The sequence below is a fragment of the Molothrus aeneus genome, chromosome 13 (genome assembly GCF_037042795.1).
Source record: "Molothrus aeneus isolate 106 chromosome 13, BPBGC_Maene_1.0, whole genome shotgun sequence".
Lineage (NCBI taxonomy): Eukaryota > Metazoa > Chordata > Aves > Passeriformes > Icteridae > Molothrus > Molothrus aeneus.
Genome location: NC_089658.1, coordinates 7,827,294 through 7,847,579, shown reverse-complemented (window position 1 = coordinate 7,847,579; position 20,286 = coordinate 7,827,294). Strand labels below are relative to the sequence as shown.

At 35.6% G+C, this 20,286-nt stretch overlaps 1 protein-coding gene across 1 annotated transcript in view; it reads left to right on the top strand.

Moving 5' to 3' along the window:
- Window positions 1-1,037: 1,037 nt before the first annotated feature.
- Window positions 1,038-20,286, top strand: part of UNC13C (unc-13 homolog C) — a 121,906-nt gene continuing 102,657 nt past the window's right edge. The window contains exons 1-3 of the mRNA XM_066558584.1: window positions 1,038-4,017; window positions 17,589-17,611; window positions 18,139-18,203. Of these exons, the coding sequence (XP_066414681.1) occupies window positions 1,047-4,017; window positions 17,589-17,611; window positions 18,139-18,203 (3,059 nt within the window). The 5' untranslated portion in view covers window positions 1,038-1,046. The remainder of the gene's footprint in view (window positions 4,018-17,588; window positions 17,612-18,138; window positions 18,204-20,286) is intronic.

Sequence of the window (20,286 nt, the reverse complement as noted above, 5' to 3'; positions counted from 1 at the left end):
TCCAGATACCTCCTGGTAGCTTTTTAGACTTCTTTTAGATCAAATAGCTTTCCTGTTGTAATGGCACCTGTTTATGTCCTGCAACTTGTAAACCATGTTTTGTGTAGGTTTGTGGTGCGGGACACAGGCTGTTCTGTTACCAGAAAAATGTCAAATTTAATAACGTGGATGAGAATTTCTATTAGTTGTCATTATTTTCTGTTATGCTCTATGAGTTACTTCTTAAAGAAGAGATACCAAGAAGATAAGCCCACTTCTGAGTCCTGGCTTATCATAGCATATTAAAGTCTGGTGTCAAAGCAAGTATTTCACAAACTAGTAATGTACATAATTCAACCTCAAGATAGAACAGCACTTCATAAATACAATACTCACTTCTACATGAATCCTACCTTGTTCCAAAAGATGATGCAAGAGAAAACTTTCTACTTTTGTTTTATTAACTTGTAACCATTTGTTACCCTGTCCGTTTTTTTGATCACTGCTGTGTATCTTATGGATCTAAATTGAAATGCCAGTACTCTGAAAGAAAGCAGAGAGCATTTTAAACTGAATATCTCAGTTAAAATCAGAGAATTAAACTGGATGAAGAAGCCTGGAAATAAGTATAGCTTATTAATTGTTGTTAACAATATTGCCTAAAACTGTTTTCAGCTTCAATTATTAATGAAAAAATCTATTCAGACAATTATGGGGAATTGTCTGTTTTCATTGTAACCTAGTTAAAACATCATCAATATTACTGAATTATAAGTTTGCTTGACAGCCATTGTAATGTCATTCCCTCCTTTTTAGACACTTCAAGAAGCCATGTGCAACACAGTGAAATTTTGCAAGACATACAAAACCTCTTCAGGATTTTGTTTCGAACAAGCAGATGTGTGATTTTTTTTTTAATTTTTCTGTCACATTATTCCAGAGCATCAGTAGGTTTTATGGCTATAGTCTCCATTGAAACATTTGCCAATGATCCTCTTGGAGATACAAATACTTCTCTGGAACAAAAATTGTGTTTTATGGAAAAAACTTAACATAAATTGCGCTCCATGGTTTCTGCTCTCTTCAAGAGCCTGATCTCATCTTATATATATAAGATTTGCAAAGGAATGTTTACAAAGAAATCGGGAAATAGTACAAAAAGGAAAGAGAGTTGTCAGAGCAAAAGGGAACAAGACTTAAGTCATATTGGACAAACAAAAAATCCAAAATTTTCCAATACTTTAAAAAGCACCGTTAAAAAGATTGCCAAGTGCCCATCTGCCCGCAACTTATCAACTGAAGAAGAGGAAAGCAATAGAGAATTTTCACTTTCTCCAACATTCAGTTACAGAGTTGCTATTGCCAACGGACTGCAAAGGCATATTTTTGTAGCAAACACTAATAATGAAGATATAGTTCAAGACCTGTCTTCAAATGATAGCTCTTGTTCTGAGTCATTAAGTGAAATAAAATCCAATAGCAAGAAAAGTGAATATTTATCCCACACAATGCCTGTGCGACGCAACAGGAAAAGTTTGAGCAGCCTCGCAGCCTCTGATGGAAGTTCGGATGGAGAGCGCACTTTACACACACTGAAGCTGGGAGCCTTACGAAAACTAAGGAAATGGAAGAAGAGCCAAGAATGTGTCTCATCAGACTCAGAGCTAAGTTCGTGGAGGAAAACATGGGGGTTAAGAAGTAAATCTCTGGACAGAACTGGCCGTCACCAGAAATCAAACACTCTTGAACCTGGTTTTAGTTCGACAGGTTGCATTAGCCAAACCCATGATGTAATGGAAATGATATTTAAGGAGCTTCAGGGAATAAGTCAAATTGAAACAGAACTCTCTGAATTAAGAGGGCATGTTAATGCTCTGAAACAATCAATTGATGAAATTTCTAGTAGTGTAGAAGTTGTGCAAAATGAAATTGAACAATTGCGAACTGGATTTGTACAGTCCAGAAGAGAAACTCGAGACATACATGACTACATTAAGCAGATAGGCCACCCAGGAAACAAAGCAAGTCTTAGGTTTCTAAATGTGCCTGAAGAGCGGCTTGAAAAAGCTGAAAGCATAGTTTACAAAATATTAATAGAAAAAATGGGATTCTCAGAGGCACAAAGCACCATTAAAATTGAGTTTGCCCAAAGGCTTGGGCAGCAAAGAGACTGTCCAAATGCAAAGCCAAGACCCATTCTTGTTTACTTTGAGTCATCACAACAGAGAGATTTGATTTTAAAAAAGTCTTATAAACTTAAGGGAACTGGCATTGGAATTTCTACAGATATATTTTCCCATGAAATAAAAGATAAGAAAGAAAGAGGACTTCCTTCCTCTCAGACATATGAAAGCATGGATATGAAACATTTAACTGTGGAGACAAAATCTAAAATGCATGACTGGGAGTCACCTGACAGTGATAAAGACTTGGAATCAGATATAAATAAGAACAGTTATGCAAAAATATCTAAATCAGCACTTCAGATAAAAACAAGCACTACAAAGGGGACTACTGAGTCCCCAAACACTAAAGACCTTGACAGAACTGCTGACAATAGCACCTTTTCACACAGAAGTTATGACAATCAGTCACCAGAATTTGACACTATGGAAAAACAATCAAAGGCCTATTATTCAGATGTGACTCCTTTATGGCATTTACAGAATGACTTTGCAACACCAAAGCTTAGCCGTTCAGAATCAGATTTCTCAAAATTGTGTCAGTCTTACTCTGAGGATTTTTCAGAAAATCAGTATTTTAGCAGAACAAATGGCAGCTCATTGTTATCTTCCTCTGATCGAGAACTTTGGCAACGAAGGCAAGATGATTCTCTAAACTGGTATGGCAGTTCCCAGGAACAGACTTTTGCCCAAGACATGCAGCAGTATCCAGAGCAAAATGAAACAGGGAACATAGAAACTGTTGATAGTGGAGTAAGCAATGGAGTAATCCATGTATCTGGAGATATAAACCATTATGATGATAGTCAGCTTTCTTTACAGGATGATCTTTCCCCATGGCAAAACTGGAATCAGTTGGAACAAGGGGCAGATTTGGGCCTAGACTCATCCACACAGGAAGTTTTTGTGTATGATATGAGCAGCCCTTCAGACCAACAGACAGATTTTGGAAAGGGCCAAAGTTCTGACCTCCAGTATGATACTGAAAGCTATGATTTCACCCTAGATGGTACTTCTCCATCTTGTCCAGGCCTTGACAGCGAAACACAAAGTCAGTGGACTGGTCAATACGATGATTATCAGGAAACAAATTCTATCTCCTCTTATCAGAATCAAAACAAATTGCCTATGATGTACCGAAGTCAAAGTGAACTACCAAGTGACGACTCAGAGGAAACTGCCCCGAAATCCTGGCACAGCCGATTAAGCATAGATCTTTCTGATAAGACTTTCAGCTTTCCTAAATTTGGATCTACGCTTCAGCGTGCTAAGTCAGCTTTAGAAGTAGTCTGGAATAAAAGTACACAAAGTTTGAGTGGGTATGAAGACAGTGGATCATCTTTTATGGGAAGGTTTAGAACACTGTCTCAGTCTACTGCAAATGAATCAAGTACAACACTCGATTCTGATGTTTATGCTGAGCCTTATTGCTACAAAGCAGAGTATGAGGAAGAATTGATTGAACCATCTGGTGAGAACGAAACGGACTATGTAGAAGTAATGGAACAAGTCCTTGCTAAACTAGAAAATAGAACTAATAGTAGTGAAACCAGTGAACAGGTCCAAGAGTACGAACTGGACCAGTCTTTGTATGAAACTCCATATGCAATGCTACCAGAGGAACAATATGACACACAGTTTGACAGTGTCATCAGTGAAGAGATATTAGAAGTTGAAAGTGACGTGGTTCCTGAAGTAGAAATAAAGGAGGATGAAAATCAGAATGTCCCAGAGATGATTACTGAAGTCACTGAAATTCCAAAGAAAAAAAGAATACGACCATCATTTAAAGAAGCTGCTTTAAAAGCATACAAGAAACAAATTAATGATTTGGAGGAGAAGATCCTTGCTGGAGGTAACAGTCTTTTAATACTGTCTTTTAAGTAAAACGTTCTCATTCTGAATATGTTCAATCTCTTTCTGAATATGTTTCGTCAGACATGCTTGTAAGTAACTATATTTCTTTGAATTTCAGTAACTTTAAAATTAAATTTCACAAGGTTTAAGTCTTAAAAAGAACTAAATAGTACACTGTTCTTGGTTTCCTCATAGTTTTATAAATGTGTTTATAGGAGTAATACAGAGTGTTCAGATGCTACACTCTTGCTTTCTTCTATAGTTTTCAAGGCATGGTTGGTTCTGTATTCATCCTGATGAGCAGAGTTCTCTACCCGATATGCAACCCATAACTTGTTATATACTTACAAGAGTAAAAGTCTAAACTGATTCTATGTCTGTTCTTACTTTGATTCTGTCCTTATTTGTACTCCCAACAAGCTCTCAAGAGTAGTCAGTCCCCAAAATGGGGTGAGAAGAGTGTGGAAGAAAGACAAGAGTGTAAATGGTAGCATCCATGTATGAAGAAGTTCCTTTAGGAAGGAACTAAATTCACAGGAGGGTTTCACACTGATTTTTTTCATTATTTCTATCTTCCATATTCTCAGACTTCAAAGCAGAAAGTCATATATATAACTTTAATAATATACAAAGTAATTACTAGTAATAGACAAAGTAATGTACTAATAATATACAAATATGGTGATATTCAATTTAAACATTAACTGTAACTCTAATAACATTCAGTATAATATTGCATGTGCATTTAATTGGGAGCATTATAATGACTGTAGCTAGCCAGATGGTAATTGTCACCTTGACTGAATCTTTCCTTTATCTGCCTGGGAAAAATAATCATCTGATACATTCATTTTAAAGATGAAAAACTGTGCCTTTAGCCAAAGATTGTATTTAGTAGTAATGAGCTTGAGCTACTATGGTGTTTATTTTTGTACATGAACTACTTTTACAATAATTCTATAGTCAACTTGAAAGTCAATTACAAATGCATATAAATTTTGATAGTAGTAGAATTTACTTCAAAGTCTATCTTACATTTAAATAATGATACTCAACTGTATACCTGTATTTTGCAGCCGTTTTTCTACAGTACTCTGTTACATACTAGGTGGTGTGTATATGAATGAACAGCTATCAATAACTAGGATTTTCATTACTTTTTCCTTAATTTGTGAGGCATGGGAGAAGGGAACAACATTCATTTTACCTAGTCATTGTACAATAGGAATATAATGGTCTCAGGACTTAATTACAGAAACCACACGAGGAAGACCCCAAATTTTGACACTGAGATTGGTTCTACTATTTAAAGTCTGTGTGTTTGTGTATATTGGTAGATAACACTTGTTAGAAAATGAGAACTAACTTTGATACATCCCATGCAATCCTTTCTAGGAATTAAATATATGTTCCTCTTTTAACCCAGCAGGTGAAAGACTTCTTTCAGTCTCTTAATCTCTTGGCATTTTTTCTTCTGAATAACTGAAACATTTCTTATATTTACAGAGAATCCATTTGCCACCAAGACCAGTTTATGAAAATGTGATATTGGGTGTAGTCTATGGGGCAAAGTGTCTGCACAGTTACTAGACGTCATACTAGGACTTTGACTTATATTTCCAAAAATAAAATAATATAGAATATTATAAAAGAGGAAAGAAATAAAGGAGAAAGGGAATACATCGGGAGCTTAAGGGGAATTTACAAATGAACTGCTACAACACATTACTTCTCAGCTTATTCTGAGAACAGTGTGCATTCACTCTTGAGCAGCAGCTCTGTTTCCTCTTCACACTGTTTCCCATGCCAACAAGGAAGAGGATACATGTTTCAGTCAGGAATTCTGTTGCAGCAGCCACCAACTGGTTTGTAATAAATGAGTCTTCAGGTCCTGTACCCCATCTAGCAATACCTATTAGCAATACTTATCATCTTTCATGTTTTTATATCTAATGATGGATATGATATTCTTACCTTTATGTCTGTCCAGAGAACATGTAACAGTTCTTCAGAATTTAAAACTTGCAAAATACATTTTCTAGCTGGAGTAGTCTACTCAGAGAATAGATTACCTGAAAACTGTGTCTGCTGAGTAACAGGTAGTATTTTTGGAGCAAAATCTTTCTTTATTTTACTTTCAGCTAACTCTCAGTGAGCTGGATAATGGTTATTACAGTCAGTCTGTTCACAGATAATGAAATCCACAGGTGGGATGTCTGTCCTTGGAGATAGTCAAAATCCATCTGAACATGGTCCTGGACAGCCTGCTCTGGATGTCCTGATTTGAGCAGGGTTCTTAGACAAGGCCTCCAAAGTTCCCTCCCAGCCTCAGCTGTTCAGTGATATGGAAATGCATTTTTGAATGCTTTCTATGCAGCCTTTGAATTGGGATGTCTTCTTAATGTCAGTTTGGCTGCTAAGACAAAACGCCTTCAATTTCTGTTTATTACTTGAATGTCACAGTCTAGGAAAAAACATTTTATAAATCAGTTCTTAAAGGAGTTCTTCAAAACTCCCAAAACATATTTTTTAACTTCTCATTTTTGACAACCTGCCTTCTCTTTATGTATGTAATTAGGCATGTCCACAGAATACTTAGTTTGTCATTTAAGCAAATAGTTGTTTGAGTATTCAATCTTCATTTTAATATTTGCTGGAGCAATAATAACTTTTTTTTAAAAGTGACTAATAGCTGTTCTAGGGTTTACATTACTTTTATGAATGTTTCTTGGGTCTTATTACTCTCTTACCCCTGTAACAGATTCACAATCAGCTTCAGATTTCTTACTTTTAGATGGAAAAGCACTAGAAAGAGAAAAAATTCCTTGAATTAATCTTCATTATGTAACCAAACAGAACCTATTCTTCAATGAATTGTTTCATCCCTCCATGTAAGCAAGAGTTGTTAGACAACAATCTGTCCAAGCAGAGGTAGAGCTGTATAATATTGTAGTTTTAGTTCTCCAATTAAATACAAAAGAAAGTTTTAGAATGATATGATTTTCATTCTAGTAATGCATAAGGTAAGGTAAATAAATCTTTGGTACATAAATAATTTGTTAGTGTACAAGAACCCCATAAGATATTCTATTCTCTGTCACTGTCTGGAGGAAAAATACACTCAGGGCTGATTGCTTATATATTATTCATTAAAAAATGTTTTTGGAGGCATACTGGAATGACTAGGTTATACGAATGAGAGGAGACATGAGCAGTACATGAGCAATCCTCAGATTTAAAGCTCTGTAAGGATATAGAGACATTGCTTGGATGGATGTGTATCAGTGGAGGATTTGGTGGCTAGAAAAAATCAAAAAAATGCTACCCAGTTTTTTGTTTCTTTGTACACTATAATTGAGAATGACTAACACTTTTATTCATTGTTCTAGTCCTCACATATTATTTTCTAGCTTTCTTTTTCCCTAATGGTTTCTTCCATTCTGTCCCTGTCTTATCTTTTACACCCCTTTTTATCAGTTTGCTTTTGCAACAATGAAAGTACAGTTTTTCATGTTTTGGGAATTCTTTGAAATCTAAGCACATTCTGTTCTCATTACACCTTATTTCTTCAAGTATTTTGTTGCTAAAAATTGAATATAAATTTAATAAAATAAATTAAAATTCAATCTAAACTGTCTTGAACTAATGCAGCTTTCAGTTGATACTGTATGGACTTACTTTATACCATTGAGGTGTGTGCTAATGTAAACCCAGAATCCCCTAAAAAGGCTTGAAGCTGAGTTGTGGCCCCACTCTAAGTTGCCTGGAAGTTTAGCCTCACCCTGTTCAAAGTAATGAACAAAACACTATTTAATGTGATCTCTTTGAGAAGCTTTTCCTGCACTCAGCCCAATGGCATTTTGCATCTTTCTAATCTCAGGCACAGTCTGACGGGGGGAAAAAAGTGACAGAACGAACGCAATTAATCTTTGCATCATTGGGAAAGAATAGTCCAGACAGAAATACTCAGAGTTAATGAAAAGTAACAGCAGTATCAAGCTTCAAGATTTTTTGTTTTGCTTCAAAACATTGGAGCCACAGTATTTAGTCATAGAAGGTTTTGTTTGATTTCCCACATCTCGTTTATTTATGGTTTGTTTGGGTTTTTTTTCATAAGAGTGATAAATTACTTCATTAATATAAGGACTGATTGTGCATTCCATGTGGCTGATATAGTTCATCTGCAGTGTTTAAGGAAAATTAATATATATTCACCTAATGTATCATCTATAAAGAGATGGATTTGGGGACAGAATACTTTTCAACAGAAGGTGATTAATCTATTGCTCTTCTCTTCATGTGTAAATAATGTAAAAAGGCAGATTCCTGAGAGTTTTCATCTGTGTAACTTCGCTTCTCTGTTTACATCAGAAGATGGTCACAATAGAACAGTATTGTGTAAGCAGGCTGGGGAAGAAATGGTTACTCTTGCTATACATTTTAATAAATGTGTGGTACTGAGGAAACAAGATTACTGCAAGTTAAGGAATCTATTCTGGTGCTGTATTGGGAATGATAATGAACACAGAAATATAATAATCCAGTTTTTTCAGCTGTTTTGGTTTTCTTTTTCAACACCATGTTTTTGTCTGTCTTTTCGTCAGGTAAACAAAATGATGGATGTCTTTAACTCTTTTTTTGGGGGGGATGGGGAGGTGGTGTGATAAGAAGCTGTAGTTGTGCAGGATGGGAGGACACAAAATACATTTTCAGATGATGTGGGTAGAAAGCGATAAATACAATATTCCTGCACCCAAACTGGTTAGCCACATTTCCTTTTTCACTTGTGTACGTGTGCACTCTGAAAATCCTCTACTAATATTAGAAGAGGTAAAATAGTGTTCTAAAGAATTATTAACCACTCCATGAATTCAATCAGGATGGTGCTGATGAACCAAGGTATATTGATTTGACTCAGCTTCGTGTGCTTGTTTCGTGCACAGGAGAGTGAATGCATTATTTTCTTGCTACTGGTTTCGCTGGAGTCAGGCATAAGTCTTTATACCCTTCCCTTCCTATTTCTCTACTGTCCTTTGATGGAGAAAAGAGATATCAGAGACTTAAAACAGAAAATGGCAGCCTGTCCAGCTTGAGATTAATAGATTTGTAGAAAGGTTGCTTTTGAAAAATTATGGCAGGAAATATAATCAGTTAGTCATGAAGATGATACATCCATCTTTTTGTCTGTGAAGAAAAAGCAAGTAGTTACATTCACCAGCTAATCTAAAGTTGGTGCTTCATGAAAGGATGCTCTGTATCAGTTGCCTGCTACACACTCAGTCTGTACTTTTTCCCCACTAGTTAAGTGAGTGAAAGGATTAAAAAACCTGTTTAATATATCTTCCAGGAAACATAATAGTGTTCTTCTGGCTTATTGTGTTTTAATTCTGTGGTTACAGCATTTGTTCTTATCAGGAAATCTTAGATTATAATAGTGGGTCTCTTTGTAAACAGGATAGTAACCAAATGGATTGAAGAGCAACAGTTTAATCTAGCATAGTAACTCCTGCTAAATCAGTGTGCATTACATCAGGGAAATGTATGTCACAACAACATTTGTGTAACAGTCTCAGATTCAAAAAATTCTACTGTTACCAGATCCCTTTTCCTAGAATAGCTCCACCTATTCTTTAAGCATAAAAAACAAATAAACAACCAGGTAAACAAACCCAGACAACACCCCAAACAAAACCAAAAAACCCAACCAAACAACAGCAAACCAAAAAAACCACAACAAACCACCCCCGCCCCCCACCTCCCACCGTCCTTAATCAGTAATGTTTGGCAGAAATCTGTATTTTGGCTGTTTAATAAAAACAAGTAGACAACCCAAAAAACCCCCAAAAAACAACAAAGCAGAGCAGCCCAAACCTCTTCTGTTAAAGAATGATTTCTGTTTTTAAGAAAAGTGATTGGTTAAAACTGCTGGTCTCCTCCATAAATGAAGAAAGTCTCTGCTACTCTCCTCCTTATGATAGCAGGAGGCCGTTTAACACTATTTTAATTGACTTTGGAATTCATGTTGATTGATAAATATTCATGCAGTTTGTCTGCTTTTTTTGAGCTTAAACAGATTTAAAGCTGCTAGAGCTGAGAGGAAAGCTGACCATGAATATCAGTTCCAAGGAGTTTTTATACTGGTTTTGCTGGGAAAATTAACACCATATTGCATCATCAAGAATGAAAAATATTTTTATTTCCAAAATATTTAAGCATTTTCTTCAGATTGTTGTGCTTTAGAAGTGAAAATAACACTGCATAATTTTTGAATGCAGCTTTGGGATAAAGGAATCTTGTTAAGGCATCAGGCTAAAAAAATATCTAGACACACATTTAAAAAATGTAATGACTTGGAAAATGTGAATTTGTAAATAGGCTCAAGTCTTCCTCTCATGTATTAGTGAAGTAGAATATTACAACAGAGTGTGTTAGAGATTCTCTGTTTTGCTGTCAAAGGGAAATTCTGAGTACTCCCATGGGACAGGTAGCAGGTTTTTTTCTTTGTGCACATTTTCCAGGTGATCAGTGGAACACCTAGACAGTTGTCTCTCAGGAACTCTAAATAGAAGGAAATACCCGAAACCTCTCCAGTTATTGCTGATGCAAAATTATTGTTGATACTGACAGAACTTTGCTAATCATGAGGATTGTTTCCTTGAGGACCTGAGAGTATTCTTCAGATGGCCTGCAAGTTTTAGTAAATCTGAAAATCAAGACCTATGGTTGTATTGATGACAGAGCCATTTAAAAACGTCTTGGATGCTATGATAAAGAATATGGTGTGCAAAAGATACAAGGATACAAGTTAGCTAGGAAAATTACCACAGAAAATACTGTAATCTGTTTTTGCTAAATTAGTAGTGGCAAAGAGCAATCTGCTGACTGACACTCAGGTAGCTTCTCTAGAGCAGATTATTGGAGCAGCAGCAAGTGATTTGTCAATGCTGTCAGAGGCCCATAAACTATGGATAGGTCTGGGTATCACTAGTGCAGCTGCAGCATCACCAAAGGAATTCTTGTCCTTCAGCTGCATATGTACCAAGATGGAATAAGGACAGACTGATGTGATGGATGTACTTTTAATGAATTTAAAAATGAACCAGGAGAGAGGAATATTTATAAAATGTACTTTTTAATCTTATCCTGTAGCTCTTCCTGATTCATTTTGTACAAACAAGATGAAGCTGATGCTCTTCTGAATCCATAAGGCAAGGAGGGTACTGCAAACATAAAGTAGGGGAATTTTCCTTAGGAACTTTTAAAGGCATGTTGGGTGAAATTTCCTTTTTCTAAAAAACCGTTAAAGTAAAGGGCAAGGAGACATGCCTTTTTCTATTAGCTATAAAAAGGGATTGAGGATTTCAGAAGGATTTATGCATGTCCTATCAAGCACAAAAAGTCCAAAAGTACCAAAAGTCATCCTTTGAATTCCAGTTTTCCAGTCTATAGTTCTTAACATCTGTGTCTCTCTTTGGTGTTTAGGCATAATTATTTCAACTTATTATTTCAAGCACAGCCAAAACTGTAATTTGATTTTGAGTTTACCTATAATATAAAAGATGACAGTAAATAACAATTTTGGGCTTAATGCTAATCATATGGCTTAATGCTAATCATATTATTTCAAATATTGTTCTTCTCTTGTATCTCTTAAGCTTGTTTGTTATCAAAAGAAGAAAATCTGATAACTTTGTCGTATCTCAGTAAGTGTTATTAGCTTGATGTCATCTTTTTATTTTGTATGTGATTATACATTGATTCATTTTTTCTTTCATTGCCGTAAGTCTTGAAATTAGCTTAGCTAATCTAATTTTTTTAGCCTTCTAATTTGGGGGTTCTGAATGTTTGTAATGTTTAAAGTGTTTGAGATTGTTTTAAATAGTTCCTAAACTTTATCTCAGAAGTGGAAACAACTCCACAGAAGAAGAAATAACTTCATGCCAACAGCAGCTATGAATATTATACCCTGTGAAATATGTGACTATTGCTCAGACACTACATTCTGATCCTAGCTGTACATGTTATTCTTGCTCTTTAAGAGTACTATATTTATATGACTTATGAATGTGTAATCATTAGCATTTTATTTAACAACAGGGGTACACTTTTGAAGCAAATCTTTGTCTTCCCAATTCACCACATTTGCTTTGATCACTGGAATGGCTGAGTGGGATCTATGTGTTTTACTGATGCAACCAACCCAGATGTTGCTCTTCAAGATACATCTGATGTGCTCAGCAGCTCAGCAGCTAATGGGCTTTCAGTCAGCAGGGCCAAAAATAGAAGCAGTATGAAGTAAATGCCCCAAAACATTTTTGCTGTGAGCACTTGTGTCTTTGTCACCAACTGCTTTGACCTTCCGATCCGCTCTTACTGCACTCAGCTCTTTGCTACTGCCCTCGTGTTCTCTGTGACCCAGGGTGGACAGCAGTTCACCCCTCTGTCCCAGGCTGCCACCAAACCTACCAGCCCTGCTGTCCATTCTGTCTATGCTGTCAGGATAAACCAGATTGCTTGTCTCAGTGCAATCCTCATGTTCAATGCAAGGAACATGGTATTTGTTTGTTAGAGTCCAGAGGAACTGCTCTCACATTTGTTCTCCAACCACGGAGCTGTTTGCTTGGATTTCTTTGGAAGTAATCTGATTGGACTTCAGCTTGCAACTCAGACCATGATACATTTGTGGCATTGTTAGCTTTGTGATGCAGAAAGTTTTGCAATAATCAATTATCTATTTGTTTTCACAGCAAATAATTAGTTACTTGGTTGCATTTACTGTTATCATATATATTGAGGGAGATGAAATATGTCTTTTCATCCTTTTTGCATAATGTATGCCTTGTCATTTTAATGCTTTCTGGGATGAGAAGCGAGTGCTTAAAATGCATGCTGACTTTTGCTTCCTACCATCACTGTAACAAGCCAGAGATTGTCAAGAGAGCCCAGTCTTTAAGAGAATGGTAGTTTTTTGAGCTCACCACATTCTGTAACCAAACAATTCTCATGACAGTCTATAACTTACTGTTCTAGAGATAAGTTCTAGAATTTGGTAGAAGCATCTACTAGCTGTTGAAAAACAATAGAAAACAAAGCTGTTAGAAGTCTAATGGGACTCAACTTCTAAACACCAGAGATGTTTTTAAAGCATGTCCTTTTGTTTCAGATTTGCAGACCACTTTATTAATAGAGACACAAATGCAGTTTTCATCCTCACCAAACTGACCTCCTGTTTTGACTCTCCATGTATCCACTAGTAATTTTTCTACATCACTGCTAGTAAAATGCTAGCAGCAATTCTTGTATTTCTCCTGTCAACCAAGCTTTATTCAAGTTTGACCTTCTCTTTGTCAGACAAGCATCACTCATCCCTTATGATGTGCTAGCTTTAATATTATCTTTCAAGCGTTATACGCAATCTCCATAGAATAAGCTTCAGCAATACAACATCCTCTGGGCTTACACAGTGTAATGTTCTGTTCTCTAGTGGCAATAATAGCTTCTGGGTGCAGCATTTATTATTTTAGCATGGCTTAATTTGTGTCATTGTTTTGTCCAATCTACTTCTTTAATGTCCTGCTTCTATTCAAACCTGGTTTTCATCTTTTATTTCCATTTCTTGGCAATAGATGCTAATTAAAATTGTCCATCTCAGACTTGAAACTACTTCTGACTGTGGGTACTTTACACATGTTATTTTCATGGAACAGTTGTATTGTTATCTAATTCCAGCAAGTATTTTGTCTGAAGGCTTTGCTTCCAGGAACAATGTAATTATCAGTCAGTTTGACGTTCTTGCAGCCATTTTTCAGAATTAAATATTGAAATGGTACTTTGAGAGAATAATGACCTTAAATCTTTTTCCTATTTGGTGTTGTGCCAACAACACTCTTTGTTATGCACTCTTACAAGAGTGGAAAATCAATGTTTTGATTAATTTTGATCCTAAGATTTCCTAACAGTTTAGATTTTTAGAACCTTGTTACAGTTCTTGTGCTATGGTGTGGAGTGGAGAACTGAATTTTTGCAGTCATTAAAGAAAGGGGAGTGAATGGGACATTGTTCTGCTGCTCAGAAAAGTGCAGAAGTGAAATAATGACACAAGACTTTTGAAGGAGGGTTATGACTGGGGAGCAGAATCACCTGAACCTCTTTGATGGAAATACTTCTGCTGACTGATAGAGCCAGTTGTATTTCTGATGGTGTCACAAGCTAAAAAGCAAAAGTCTGTCCTGACTTCCATATCTTAATTACTAATATACCTTTCATGCTTGGAACCTCTGTCTTGTCAGCATCCTTTATAGATTTGTTTTTTCCTCAGAAAATTGGGTCTAGAAACTGGTTGTCTTGCACGATTAATTTCTATTTTGTGTAAGAAGTTACAGGTGACAACATTGCTAATAGAATGAATAAACTGGACCATGACTGAAAACTGAAAACAGTTGATAAAAATATTAAGTTAAACTCTTCTCAGATCTATTAATTTTAATTCCAAGATTGAATAGCAATTATGCAGTATTAATGAACACTTGTTGGAAATTTTACTTAGCCTACATTTAAACTGGTAGATGGCTAGAAAATAACCAGAGAGCTTATTTGAGGGTACTGAAAAAATGACAAGCCCGTCTCACTTCATTCCACAGCCATACCTATATGTAAACTATTTTCAATCGAAGCCAAGATTTAGTGGATATGCTGAGAATTATACAGTTTGTTAATACCTGATAACTTATTAAAGGAAACTTAAAGACTAATTTTATCTAATTTCCTGCTTAGTTATCTAATTTAATGTAATTGACTGCCTTAAAAAATAAAAAGGGCTTGTGCACACTTTCCTTTTGCCTTCAATATTTGACATTAGTAAAAATAATTTTCAGTAGTATGTAGATAGATGACTACCCTGCTGTTCATCATTCTGCTACACAGGTTTATAAATATCAATGTGGACTGTACTGAGCTGAAATAGCGACAATTAAGGAGCAAAAGGATTTTTCCTATAATCCTAGTAAAAAATACCTTCCTCTTATCTACAATGGCCTGTGGTATAAAGGCACAATCTGAAGGCTATAATTTAATGAATTTTCAATTAAAATGTAAGGAGAAACAACTAATTAAAGTAAGAAGGGTTACCTATAAGAACCAGTGTTTCCACTGCTCCTAGGTGCACTCATTACTTTTTCATGTTAGTATTTTGACTGTGTGGATGACAGAAGTGAGTTATATGAAGATAAGCTCTTTTAAGTAAATCATTGTCACTCAGCAGTATAATCTGAGATGTCTAGCCTTGAATCCCTGATTTGAAAATACATTCAGTGGTCTCTTACATAATCACAGTTCATTTCTTATCTACATCAAGGAATGTTGCTGTCTGTTCTGGTAGCCTAACGACTACTAAAGTGACTCTGTACACTTCCCGATTTGGTGCTATCATACATGCAGAGAACACTTCCACAGTTCAGATTATTTCACTCATGGTGAGTTCAGAAGAAGCAGTAAACAGTGAAGTTTTCAAACTAATTTTGTCTCTGAAGATGCATTCATTTGTTACAAAGAAGAGATATTCTTAAGATCTCTTTTTTGGGAAATTTGCGTCACTTGTCCACTTTATGCAATTTCTATTGAGAAAAGAGACCATTAGATGGGTGCGTTTTTTTTTTTATGTAGTGACTGCCAAGAAAAGCAAGTTAAACCAAAAACATACCTTTCCTCCTTCCTAATGTTGATTGTCATTCTCCTCACTAAATTTAGGTAAAATTAGGTTCCAGTAAAGGAAATGTAGTGAAATTAGATTAAGTTGGCTGAAACCAAGAGAGGTAAAGAAAATTTTATATATCTATCTGTCTCTCATGCTCTGAAAAAATCCATTTTATGTAGAAGACAAGTCTCAACAATTTTTAATATAAGTTTTTTAAAAAGTGAATTAATCATATAATTCATGTAATTCTTTAGGCATTTGATAGCAAAGTATCTGCCAAGTATTTAAGAATTGCATTCCACATGAATAATACTGAGATTTTTTTCTGCACCTTTGCATGTCAGTATTAACAATTTTGCTATGATGAGACATTCTAAAAGAAGGTGCAGGTTGCATAAAAAGATTGTGGTGAGGCTTCTTAAATTACAAATAGTGTCTTGCTTAAATCTTCCCTCAGTCCCCAGATTTTTCTTTGCCTTTTGGACTCTTCCTTTTTTACAATTTGGAGAATGGATACCTCTGCCTCTCCTACCCCGTTGCTAAGTGCTGTCATGCCTTTCCTTTCATTGATGTCCAGATGCTGATCCAGCCCTCTGGGTTTTACTCCTCTTTTCTTTAGGCCTCAGAAAAGCACACCCCACCCTGTTGCCATGGCCAGCCCAGCTTACAGTCACCTATTTCCTCCTGGTTCTGCTTTCACCCTGCTTATGAAGTGCTGTAATAATTTTGGAATTGGGAAGTTAGATCTTATGGCTGTCCAAATATTTTATATGCTTGAAAGAGTAGCCAATACTATCTGATATTGTGAGACAAATCCATTTCACAAAAAAATTTTTTTTAAAAATAGAATAGTTAAAGAGTAAGCTCATTTTCATAAATCTAGGCAGTCAAATGCTTTGATCATATAAGCTGCCTTTAAAATTAGTGGCAGGATAGAGCCTTTTAGTTCCCTGATTGTCACTACTGTAGACTATGCCATTTACAGTTGCCAGTATATTTTGGATTTATGTGTTTGAGTGTCATTTTTCCTGTATATAAATTGGTTTAAAAATTAAATGTGGCACATGTTTGAGGTGTAAATTGTTATTTTGTGATGTACATAACCTGAGATATCTCTGAACATCTCAAGAATATCCAAACTATTTAAAGGGTCCTTGAGCACTCCCTTTGGGGTGGTGGGAAGATCAGTAAGGTGACAATTAAAACAATGCTCTTTCATGTATGCACTGTACTATAAAGTACAAATGTGACAAGGCAATAAAATGAAGGTAGTTTTTTCTGTCAGCAAATATTTTCTGTCTGATTGTAAATTTTCATGTTGTGCTCTTGCATTAAGCAATTTAGAATGAGATATATATATATGAAATAACTTACACTTTCACAATTGTAGTTCTGTTAGTATTTGGGGAGTCATTTCTGTCATTTTATGAGTAGCTGTAATAGAAGAGTTACAGTTCAGGAGTTGGGCTGGGTAGTGTGGTCGCTATATCCTTAGAAACAATTGCCTTTTCCTTGAAAATAAAGCATTATTTATTTGAACACCATAAATATATTAAATATATATTCATTATTATTTAAAATACATTTTTTAAAAAGCAATAAAATTAAAAATCCCATGGAGATGGGGTATAGTATGTGAAATACTGTCCACACTGTCCTTCATAAGTGGCAGGTCTTCTTATCTACCAAGAACATCTTTTTGTTTGTTTAAAATGTAGTGACAGTGATCTCACCCCAATTATACGGCTAAGCACGGGTGTTATTTGGATTCTGGTCTACATTAACAGATTAAAACACTGACAGATTTTATAGATGGGATTTTTTTCATATACTGGTTTTTCTAACCTGTATTCCCCTTCTTCCCAATTCTCTTTCAGATAGCGGTTCTGTGGATGAAAAGGTTTAAAACCACCTATTTGCTCTAGGGATCATGTATTTTGTTGATGTTTGTTTGTGACTTACTTGACCTGTTTTGTTCCATCATTTTAGTTGTGAAATCTGCATGGTTTTTCCCAGCTTTCCACTCTTTTGTTCTCCTTTGATTGTATTGCAAATGTGTTGCATTTATATACAGGGTAACCCTCACTGTTGTGCTTACCATAACTGCCAACACAGGGGTCTGCTACTGTCAAACATGATTCTGATTTTTGCCTCTTATTATCACCTACCCTGCATTATCTATAGGATTTAAAGGGCAACAGTATTTGGGAAGCAATACCTTACCTTCCCATGGGTTCTTCCACTGTGTGTCACTAAATGCTGAATGCTATCAAAATGTTTCCCAAAGGAACAGTTAGTCTAGCTTTGGCCTGGAGCTGACCCTGCTAAACATTTTCATATGTCTTACATGTTTGATGCAGTTAAATTCTGTCCAAAACTTAACTAAAAGCAACCAAGTAACTGTACTTTTTTTGATCTCTATTAAAGGCTCGGTTGGTAAGTGCAAGTTCCTTGGATGCTTCCAAGCTTTATGCAGTCCAAGCATTTGCTGGGTAAGTAAAAGTATAATTGATAATTTTTTATTTGTATCTGCAAATTATTCTTACAGCATTATAGTATTTTTCCTAAGCTTTCTGTTTTAAGAAATTGTATTATTTTAAAAGGAAGATAGTTTCATTATGTCTTGCCCTTTTAATTTTTTTTAATTCATTATTTTCTAAGAAATTAATACAACAATTCCAATGGTGAGGTCATTTAGATAACAGATTTTACCTCTTTGCATATAAAATAAGTGTCCTTTAAAGCTGTAGCCCAATTTTGTCTTTCTTCTGGTAAATGTATAGTACTGCAATTCTAGCAATATAATATCACTCTAGTACTTGAAATTAAAAAGTCAAGGGAAAAGATCTTGCAGTGGCTGAGCGTGTATATGGAAGAAACCTGTACATTTTGGTTTTTTGTCTCCAAATGAAGTTATCGTGCATCCAGTTCAAGAGATTCCTTCCTATTTTGAATACTTTCTTATTATTCAATCTGGAAAGGTAAAGAAATAAAAGCCTTTGGTAAAATTTATCAGTTATATTAGTTACCTAATTAAAAGGGGTATTATCCTCTTGCTGGTGCACTCTGTAAGTACTTTTTTTACTGTAATTACAATTTATTACAAAGACAAGGTGATGAGATTAAATTAATCATTCATCTTCAGCTTTTACGTCTGAAATGCTATACAATTGACACTATGAAGTTTTTCCTGTTTAGATTCCTATTTTGAGCAGAGGTGGGTGTCACTAAAAGGTAGTTATGGCATTAATTTGCTTAATATTATGCACTACATCAGATGGCTGACAGTAGCTCAATATTAGCTCATGTTTTTAGATGAAACCTTACTTCTTTTGCTGACAAAGTTTAGACCTGTCCTTGCCTTGCTTTGCTCTCCGCAGTATCTTTATTCAAGCCTCTCTTTTACTAGGCCTCCTTAAAAACAGTTATGCAATTTTCATTTAACTTCTCATTCAGGCAAAGAATGCTATCATTCCAAAGACATTTGTGGCTCTGTTTTAATCACACTTCCCACTCTACTCCTTCGTGCAAAAACTAATGCTAATTTCTAGGATCCCTCAGTCTTTTTATTGCCAGCACAACTGACTGCAGTTAGCTCTGACTCCTTCTCCCTCTTAGTCTCTCCAAAAGGTTTTGCTGTTTGAAGTGAGGGAGGATATTTCTTCCCTCACAACCATTGTTACCACGCTTTTTCTATGCAAAAATACCCCAGCTGACTCTCTTCTATCTCACTCTTCCCTCTCTGCCATAGCACAATGCTGTGACCCCACCTCATGCACCAGCACCCCCAAGTCCATGGCAGGGACTGCAGCTCTCTATTCTCTGCAATGATCTTCACTTGGTTGCATGAAATGAGAGAACAGCCCATGACAAAAAAGTAAAGACAAAGACCAAACAAAGCATTTCTGGGGCTTCTCATGCAACTTCTCTGTTAAAAGGCAGAAACACCACCTTTCCTGGTTTTTCCATACCAGTATCACATAATAACATCTTCATTTTATATTTCTTCACTTTCTTGAAGATGAGGTACTTTAGAGCTCATTATCGCCATATTTTTAAAAAGTGAAAGTAGGTCAGCTGGAGCTCTCATCATGTGTATGGATCCTGGGTAGTTCTGTTTTACTTTTTCCAGAGACTTGCTCTTGTGTTCATTTACTGCTTCCTAATGAGCAGTCAGAGACTGATAATTTTACCACATGGCCTAATCCATTCTGAAATTCACTAACGATACACAGATGGTGCTGCATGCAGATGATTACTCCTTTCCTTCAGTGGCATTGTCTCTATGGTAAATCAAATTTATTTTTCTTGAATTCTCTGACAAATTCAAATAGATTACTGTTAGGCAGAACATTTCCAGAAGCACCAAAAAATAGTCAATATGATAGGGTTTTTTTTCTGTGCCTTTAATGATAACTTTTATCAAATTATTATGATTACACTTCATCATCTTCTATGTCAAGTTATTGTTGAGTTATAATTGGATGTAGGGAGGAGAGTAGACAATTCAATGTATAACCTACATTAACATGAAAATTTTTCCCTTGCTGTGTTATTTCTTAATGATGACTAAAA